This window comes from Hippoglossus stenolepis, chromosome 20 (assembly GCF_022539355.2).
Source record: "Hippoglossus stenolepis isolate QCI-W04-F060 chromosome 20, HSTE1.2, whole genome shotgun sequence".
NCBI lineage: Eukaryota > Metazoa > Chordata > Actinopteri > Pleuronectiformes > Pleuronectidae > Hippoglossus > Hippoglossus stenolepis.
The window spans coordinates 16,764,125-16,774,138 of NC_061502.1; the positions used below are offsets into that span (position 1 = coordinate 16,764,125).

Consider the following 10,014-nt stretch of genomic DNA (forward strand, 5'->3'; position numbering starts at 1 on the left):
CCGACAGTAATTTAGGCGTTATTGTGTTAATCTCAAAGGAGCACGCAAACTTTTAACTGTGTTTTTCAACCTCTGTTTCACTTTGACGCCCCTTTACTCAGGGAGCACAGAAGCCCCCCCGCAAAATATTAGCGGAGTTCATAATTTCGAAGCCACAGATCGTGTTTGAAAAAGAGCCAAAATGGAAGCCAAATGGCAAACGGTAGCTAAACTTGAAATGTTCGGGTCGTGGAGGGCTCGGCTGACAGATGGCCGTTCTATTTGTAGCTGCCGTCGTTGTTAATAAAGTATTTTTAAACGGGCGTTTAGCGCGAGCGGAGGGAACAGATGGCTCTTTAAATGGACTCCATTAATTATTACTGAACAGGAGAGAGAGGGAGAGTGAGTTACCTTGTGTGTGTGTGTGTGTGTGTGTGTGGGGCGGGTATCAGGGTGTGGGCGTGTGTGTGTTGAAAAGTTACTGAAGGGAATGACTCTTAATTGTGAGTATGTGTGTGTGAAAGAGAGAGTGGTCAACAGTTGTGATGTGATGCGTGTGTGTTTCCCATGAGAACAACAGATCTGAGTGTTACAGGGTGTTTACAGGGTTGTTCTCCATTCCTTTTTATAATCCCACGTCTCTTCTTCTTCCTCTTTGTCTCTGCCGCTCCCCGTGTGCAGGAGTGTGCTGCGGGTTTCTACCGGCTCCGCACCGGCTCCCTGACATCTGCTCCGGCATCCAGAGTGCCCAACGCTGCCGGCATGGGCAGCTGTGTGCAGTGCCAGTGCAGTGGGCACTCTTCCACCTGTGACCCCGAGACATCCATATGCCAGGTAAATGAGAGTGTGTGTGTGTGTGTGTGTGTGTGTGTGTGTGTGTGTGTGTGTGTGTGTGTGTGTGTGTGTGTGTGTGTGTGTGTGTGTGTGTGTGTGTGTGCGTGATGTCAGGTACTGTAATTAGCCCTGCAATAATTAACGACCCTGGGCTGATTCATATTTCGTGTAATTTCCTCTCCCCTGGATCCGACCCGAAAGTTGATCTCTGCTTTCAGACTGAGAGAAGACAAAAGTTTTACACTTACACAACATATTTAGGATAATAAATCTGACTTGTAAACCTCAAACATGTATTCAACAGGTTTTTTTCTGGTAAGCAGGTGCAGGGACTTCTAGTTGTGCTCTCCTGTAGATTCGAGCGTTTCCTGTCGTTTCTCCTGTTTTCTGTTTCTCTGCAAACCTACTTCATCTCCTCTCCATTTAATCCTCTCTCCTTCCTTCTATTGTTTCTCCTTCCGTCGCTCCTCCTCCACACATTTCTAATTTTCTCTTTCTATTCTCTGCCCCGTTCTCTCACCCAAATTCTCTCCCCCTCATCCTCAATTATGCATTTGCTCGTCCTCTGTGTCCTTTTCATCTCTCTGCCATTCTTTTTGTCTTTTAGCCACAATTCCCTCATTTCTCCCCCTGTTCCCCCTCTCCCACTCCTCTCTGTCTCTTTCGCACCTCTCCTTAATTTTCTCTAGTTTTGCCAATTTGTTTCTCTCTCCTTTTCTCTCCCCCTCCCTCCTCTGGTGTCTTGATTCCTGCATCTCGGTGCCTCCGAGCCATTTCTCTCTCTCTCTCCCTCACCCGTTTCCATCTCGCTCTCCATAACGGTGTCATTAGCATTTTGCGAACCGAGCGGGGCTAAATTGAAAATGCTAAACGAGTTTGTTTCTGTGGTAATTAGCGGTAACGAGAAACACAGGAAGTTAATGGAAATGACTTGGCTCGTTAAGAGGCGACTTCCTGTTGCAGTGATTGAAGTTCCCATTTTCAACAAACAAGGCGAACACGACAAGACAGGACCCCGGGGACGTGAAGAGGAGAGATCTGCATGTTTGTGTTTGGTATATGTACATGAGTCTACAATATGTGTGTGTGTTTGTGTGTGTGTGTGTGTGTGATTGATTGCACAGTGTGTGGGCTTGAGTCACTCGGGTCTGCGTCAGTGTTTTTGTGTAGACAATGTGCACATATTGTATTGTCAGACTACAAGTATGAATAGGGGGTGTGTGTGTGTATGTGTGTGTGTTTGTGTACTTTTTGATGTTGCCTATAAGCAGCATTAACACCTCATGAGGACCAAAGCTTAATTGGTGAGGTCCTGGTTAAAGTTAAGGTGAAGACATGAATTGTGGTTTGGTTAAGGTTAGGAATACGGTTTTGTTTAAGGCTGAACACAATGAATGGAAGTCAATGTAAAGTCTTGATAAGGATGCTGCACAAACCTGTGTGTGTGTGTGTTTATATGCAGTTGCAGCTGAAAATAGTGACATTATCACTATTGTTTAGGTATATATGTGGTTATGCATGGTTACCTATGGTTATTCTCATCATAACAGGGCAGTGAAATGATGCTTCAAAAATAAGGTGTTTTCATGGCCTGTTTTTGAGAAAGGAAGCCTATTAAATCTGTCTTTGACGTGTGAGATCGCACCTGTCAGTAGGTGGTCACTGCTGTGCAGGGTCTCATCACGCAGGAGTGGGACTGGGCCCCAAAAAACACATTCATTACTGTGTATGGACAGATACGTTTTCCTATCAGGATGAGACCAGACTGGATAAAAGTTTGGTCCTCGAACGGCTCAGGAACCGTGGGTGGCAAAAAGAAATGATTAGTGATTTTTCCCCACTGCTCCAGTAGAGCTGCTGCAGAGGCAGCTGCAGTCACACGTGGGTACTTCCCAGTGAGGCTGTGTGTGTGTGTGTGTGTGTGTGTGTGTGTGTGTGTGTGTGTGTGTGTGTGTGTGTGCGTGTGCGTGTGCGTGCACGTAAAGACGGCGACTGCTCAATTGATTTTTACCTGAAAAATAAAAGTCAATAAAAAAGACACCTGATGAGGTAATTTTCATGTTTTTGTCTCTGGAGGAAAATACAATTTGAGACAGGCGGTTTTTTAATGTTGCCAAACAAGGTGTCAGATATTTCACCACCAGAGTCTGAATTCATCAACTCACTGCAAAGCAAAAGTTTCTGCTATTATTCAAGAAGTGAAAGGACAGTGGTTATAAGAGTTATACTAATTTCTTTAATTCCAGGAATGGAACCTATCATATATCGTTTTCCTTTTCTTTCACAGGCAAATGTTTTGTCTCCTTCTCAACGTGCCAGTGGCAAAATTCAAGTACAACAGATACAAGTGTAGCTTAACTCCAGTTAATTTAATTAGAAATTTAGCTCAAGAAGATGAAAAGCTTTTTGTTATTGTGTTCCAGCTGCGGACATTACATCAAATTCTGTATTTAAAACCAACCACACTTACCAAGAACTCGTGCCGGGTGAAGAATCACACCCACATGTTGGGTCACGGAGCGTTGAGGAAAGTTAATAGAAGTTAAGATGTTTGTATTTGTGTGTTTGTGTGTGTGTAGAAGTGTCAGGACAACACAGAGGGCGATCGGTGCGAGCGCTGCGCTCCAGGATTCTACGGGGTCGTCCGAGGTTTCTCTGACGACTGCAAACCCTGCGCCTGCCCCCTCACCGACCCAGAGAACAAGTAAACTGTCTCTGTTTGTTTTGGGCAGTGCTCTTCATTAAGTAGCATAATGTACCGATCATGCATCATGTTGTAATGTTTAGTTTTAAAAGTGTAATTCTGAGTAACGCCTCTATTCCTGTGTCTAGTTTCAGTCCCACCTGTGTTGCGGAGGGATTTGACGACTACCGCTGCTCCTCCTGTCCTGAGGGATACGAGGGCAAACACTGCGAGAGGTCAGACAGAGAGTGTCTCACTATCCTCCCATTATTATCGAAAAGCAAGATGAGCTTAGAACTCATGAAATTTTAATGCCGTACAGATAATGAATCTAATGCACGAGGCAAAAGGACAAAACTGTGTAATCCAAGGTGACGCAAGTAGAAAGAATAAACTTCTGGTGGGGGACTGAGATCATTTGTTCTTTTTGTGCTCAGTGAAGAAGTTTGTAGTTAAGTTACTTTATCTACAGCTGCTGGAGGATTCCAGATGCACCTTTGTCACCTGCTTTAATGTGTTTGCAACAATAACACGTCCCCCTTCTTGCTATGACTCCTCTGCCCAGATGTGCCACTGGTTACCACGGCAACCCGAGGATGCCGGGCGGCCGCTGCGAGGAGTGTAAGTGTTACGCGTGGGGGGCGCTGCCCGGACCGTGCGACCCCGTTACGGGCCAATGCCGCTGCAGGGCGGGGGCATCGGGACAGTCGTGCGACCAGTGCATGGACCGGCATGTGTGTGGACCTGCTGGGATCATCTGTAAGACTAACACACAGCTTCTCTTAATCTCACTCACTTTTGTGTTTATCTTTGGATTTTTCTGGTTTTATTTCCATCTTTCTTTCGCTGTGTTTCTCTCAGGTTGTCTGAAGGTTAAAAGTTATGATAGAGAGCTCAAGGTTTCAAAAGAAAGTAGAGTGGCACTAAGTAGAGAAGATATATTTCCACTAAGGCCCAACAGTCCCCTTATGAAACCACATTTAAACTCATTAGACCCGGATTTTTATTTGGATCTGCACCAAATTGCACACTCATAGATATAATATCAGATTTCTTTTTCTCATCAAGACCCATGAATTATTCCCATGCATTTGTCTGGATCTGCACCAAATGTATAAGGAAGGTATAACTTTACTGGAAATACGGACGTAATTATCAGAATATGAATCCTAATTCCATTGATTGAACCAGAAACCTGAGGAGTGCAGAACAGAAATGGGTGTCACCTTTAATGAACCCTGCAGACACCCTGCCTGTCTCTGTCTCCTATTCTCTTCTACCCAGTGTTGACACCTGGTGTTTATATTTCTACTTTATTTTGGCAGTGAAATTCAAATGAGAAGTCAAACCCCTCTTTTCTCCAGTTGCCATGGGAGACGGGATCGTGGCAAAAGTCAGATTCGAGTCATTTAGAGAATAATTTCAATGTCATTTGGAGCTAATTTAAAGTTAATGGCCGGGGCCAATTCGGTTCCATTAGCACGTCTGGAGGTAAGTGCACGAGTGAGAACGTGGGAGAAAGGTTGTGAGACAGAGGCTGATGTGAAATTGCTGCTGTCGGGTCAGAGAGGAAAGTGTTTGCTCAGGTCTTTGTGTTGCAGACACAAAGCGTGTGTTCATAAATTGGCAATGTGAGTGCTGCAGTGCAACCTGACACAGAACCGGTTGCCTCCACATCCAGACTATAATCACAAGTCCTGATGGTTTACATGGAGCCGCTGCACGTTTCTCTCTCAGCCCTTTTTTCCGATTCCGTCAAATGCACAATGCAACCAAGCAGGTTGGGCGTCGGGCGTCTTGAGTGAGGGAAATGCAGGTAGCTCACACCGGCTGTGTTCATTTGCATAGTAATGCAGCTAAATTTCAGTCTGTGATGTAATGGGCTGCATATTTAAATGCTGCCCACATCCAAACGAGAGGTAAAAATTCATTTTTCAGGTGAAAAAGTAATTTGGCCTCCGGTTATTACTAAATTCACTGGAAATCTGCTTAGAGAAGCAAGAAAAAGTACGTGAACCTTTTAAAACGACCTGGTTTTACTGCAATAATTTGTCATGAATGTGATTCGATCTTGATCTGCGTCGTCAGTGAAGACAAACTCATTGTGCTTTGCTAACAAAACAATTAAAACCTCATGTGTGTCATTAAGCACTGACGCTGCTGCTGCTGGAAAAAGTAAGTGAACCCAACAATAACCACAAATACGCACTTCTGGTAGCTGCAGATTCAGTCCCACAGACCTGCTCCACCTGCTTTACACTTAGTGAAGGTCTGGTCTCTCCAGAAAGTGGATTTTCTTTGTTTGAAATCATTCAGTATTACATCTACTGCACCGTTTGGCGTCCTGCTGCATCACCCGGCTTCAATCATTAAATCACAATGCTCCCCTGCACTGTACTTGACTGCAGGGATTATGTTTTTCCATGTTCGTATATACATGATACACAGACTGTTTATAAAGATGGACGACATGACTGCTCCCCAAAATTGAAGCCAACTGGGGGCTGGCTGCACTATAGGTCATAAATCCCACCTCTCCCATTTTAGTAGATGGGAGGTGGATCAAACTAAAAGGTCAAGGGACCTCGATACCGCGTCTCCATCCTCAGAATGGAAGTGGACACGCGTTGTGCTTCTTTCTATACGTTCTACGGCTGCTGCCGTTCGTCCCAAACTTTCCCCAAACATAAGTTTCATCAACAGTTTCCCAGTTGTGTCGTGGAGCGTCAACTTATTCCTTGACAAGCCTTTGGAGTCCAGCAGCAGCTTCCTCACGCTCCACACAGCCGTGCACCATGATTTGCATATACAGTACATTTAGTTTGTGTGTGTGTGTGTGTGTGTTTGTGTGGAAAGCATGTGACTGCTGGAATGCATTGCTGTATTTGTGCGTTCTGGTTTTGTCATATTTTGCTTGAATAGAAGGACTTTTTATTTAATTTAATTTACCTTTGATTTTCTCTGTCATAAATTTTAATTTCTGCAATAAATCAGCCTCGGGCTATAGAAGGGAAAAGGAATTCGCACGCGCGCACACACACGTGTAGACAAATGTGTGTGTGTGTGTGTGTCTGGGTGAATTCCCTGGTGAGCATGTGTGTGTGTGTGTGTGTGTGTGTGTGTGTGTGTGTGTGTGTGTGTGTGTGTGTGTGTGTGTGTGTGTTTAGCCTGCAGTGTGTGCGCCTCTGTGTTTCAAGCATCGACAGCCCCGTTCGTCTAATTCCTTAAACATGAAAACTGGAGCAGTCGCCACCATCACACACTGATTTGTTTACAGACTCACAAATGAAGCATATCAACAGAGATCTGGGCGTAAAAAATACATGTGGTTGACTTTCGTCCTTCCTCTCATTTCTCTCTTCCAACTCTCTAAAAGTCCAAACACACACACACACACACACACACACACACACACACACACACACAGAGCGTCACAATCACAAGTGGAGTGTGTGTAAACCTCTCAACTAGATCTACTGACTCTGTGTTTTTGTGTCTGTAGCCTGTGACGACGAGTGCTCGGGTCTGTTGATCAGCGACATGGACCGCCTGTATCGCATCATCACTGAGGTCACGCTGACCACGCCCCTCCCGCCACCTTATAAGATGTTGTACCGCTTCGAGAACATGACGGAGGAACTCAAGGTAAAAGAAAACCTGCCACCGTAGAATCGCGATGTCACAAGCTCCCTTTACCACAGGGCTACTTTGGGCTTTTTAAACTATGCAGATCTTTTACATGCAAACTGAAACTGTAGAACACACAACTGAAAAGCATCATATGTCCCCTTTAACTTTATTTTGAATCTATGTCGATTTTTTTGTATATTTTCACGTGAATGTTTAGCACATGATCAGTTATATGAGTCTTTGGAAATACTGGCTTCTTAGCAACAGTGTCTGAAAATGACCTCAGATACGTTTTCTGTTTTTCCTTCCTTGTGGAAATTACTTTTCAGCAGGAAGAGGCATTCTCATTTTCTTTATGAGTCTGTTTTTCGAGTGTTAAGGATACTAAGACCTTCCGTTCTTCCTTAATTACCTCCTCCACGAATACAAATACACAGTCAACAACTTGCTTTCCTCTGCCGCTACACTTGATTAACAACGTTCCGTATTTCCAATGAAGTTACGAACTGTGGCTAGATTGCAATTTCACAAACTAATTTTTGCATTTAAATTATGTCATTACCACGTTGGCCTTGACATAGTCACAATATATCGTTTTTTTTTTCATCAGATGTGTGTGTTCTCTTGTTCTCTCGCTCTCTTCGCCTCCTGCCCTCACTCGCTCATCTTCGGTTTTGGCTCTACAGCAAAGAAGCCCCGGCGGTTCAAAAAGCCTGTAGCCCGAGGCCAGAATGTGTCAGACGCTTCTCTCTGTAATTCCTCCATCGCTCTGTGTTTCTCCCCCTGCAGCACATGCTGTCGCCTCAGAAAGCTCCGGAGAGATTACTGCAACTGGCCGACTCCAACCTGGGATCACTGGTGGTTGAGATGGACCAGCTGCACAGCAGGGTACAGACACTTTACGTCTTCTCCTCTTTGCTCCACTTAAGTCTCTGTCATTGTCTTCCTCTCTATCTTCTTGATCCTCCTTTCACCGTCTTCCCCTGTCTGTCTGCAGCATAATGAGAAGGAGCAGATGTAGACTGAGGCAGGGTGGGAGGTTTTAGTTTAAGGCACTTAAACACTTATTTTCAAAGAACAGCAGAGTCTAGTCATTTATATACGACAAGGATCATTGTAGTGGCAGCACACAAAAACAATATAACCAGTTCTGCAGTGTGTTTATTGACATGAAAGCTGCACAGAAAACAATTCAGCCTCTTTCTTTTTAGCTTTTAAGACCTTTTTTATGTTGATCAAGTGTCAGAACTTTTAGAAGAAACCAGCTGAGCAGAATAAACACAAGGGGATACGGTGCTATGGGACAATGTTTTTAGGATTGTGCAACATGTAATTAGCACAAATAGAGTATCTATAAGTATAAGAACTGGATTTGGACACAGGGATTCACTTCAAAATTGAGTTTTTGCATTATAAAACAAAGCAGCAGCTTTAAAAGTCTTATTTCTAACTTAGTTGAACAAACATATTGAGAACATTTCCATCCTCGAAGCCAGTTTTCTTTTAAAATATTGCAACCCTCCATGTGTTTGATGCAGTCTTCCTCACTGCCTCCGTTTGTGCATCGTTTCCTGTGCTACTGCCACCAACTGTTGATCAGGAGAACATCCACATCCTTGTGTTTCTTGTTTGCTTTGTGAACAAGACCTCGACACGATGCCTTTTCAGACCCGTATCATGTCACTTGATGTTGGTCTTTAATTCTGCATATTCCAGAACTAAAATTCAATTAAATCATCACAGAAATGTCGACACAAATTGAGAGCTTCCAGGGCCCCTGCAGCTCCGCAGTGTTTCTCCCCCATTTGCTGGTAACAGACAAATATCATCAGATACAGGATATGAATAGATTAACAGGACTGTGCCTGATAGGCCTGTTTGTGGAAGGAGTGTTTTGAATAAATCATTTTTCTTGTTTTTGTATTAAACCTATTCAGTAAACAGCTGAAAGCATTTCTACGTCTTTACCCTCACACACAATCTATACAGACTTTTTTTGTTGTTTTTCCCTTCACAGCCTTTAGAGTCACAGTCATGTCTCAGAAGAAGAGTTAACCAAAATAGAAAAACACGCTTTGTATGGGGGGAGTCTACGAGCAGAGAAAAATAACATTCACGCTGTCAAGCATCAGCCTTTTAGGGACCGGGGCTTTGACATTTGTTGACAGTGATGCTATCGCCCACACCCCCATCACACACACACACACACACACACACACACACACACACACACACACACACACACACACACACACACACACACACACACACACACACACACACACACACACACACACACACACAGCTCAAATGACACAGTGTGGTTTTGTCAACAACAATTACCTGCTGTATGTTGTTGTGTGTTAAACGGTGTGTTTGTGTGTGAGGGTGTGTTTTCACGTCCGTCATGCATTTCTCATATTCCTCGTCCTGTGTGTGTGTCCACGTGTGTAAGAGAGAGGTTGTGTTGTCTTTTAAATAATACACCCATCCCTTTGTATCTGTAGGTTGAGAATGCAAACACACACACACCCACACACACACAGACTCAATAATATCGATTGTGTGTACATACAGCCGTCATTGTCCGTCATCCTTTTCACATCCAACAACTCAGCCCTCCATCCTTTTCCTCCCCTTGTTAGAGAGAAATCAATATGTTCACTTATTAAACATTGTTTGTTATTTCATGGCCGGTGTGTGTGTCTGTGTGCGTCCAGGCCACTAAGGTGTCTGCTGATGGAGAGCAGGTCGAGGACGACGCCGACAGGATTCATAAACGAGCCGAAGACCTGGAGCAGTTCATCAGGGACACGCTGCTGGGAGCTCAAGGTACCAACACCACCCCTCGTCCATTAACTGCCTCCGCACACTCTCCTGCCAACTGG

General features: G+C 44.3%; 1 protein-coding gene across 1 annotated transcript in view; it reads left to right on the forward strand.

Moving 5' to 3' along the window:
- Nucleotides 1–10,014, forward strand: part of lama2 (laminin, alpha 2) — a 138,572-nt gene that overhangs the window by 88,024 nt on the left and 40,534 nt on the right. Inside the window, 7 exon segments of the mRNA XM_047338003.1 lie at nt 661–813; nt 3,393–3,517; nt 3,646–3,732; nt 4,062–4,255; nt 6,999–7,141; nt 7,916–8,014; nt 9,847–9,958. Of these exon segments, the coding sequence (XP_047193959.1) occupies nt 661–813; nt 3,393–3,517; nt 3,646–3,732; nt 4,062–4,255; nt 6,999–7,141; nt 7,916–8,014; nt 9,847–9,958 (913 nt within the window).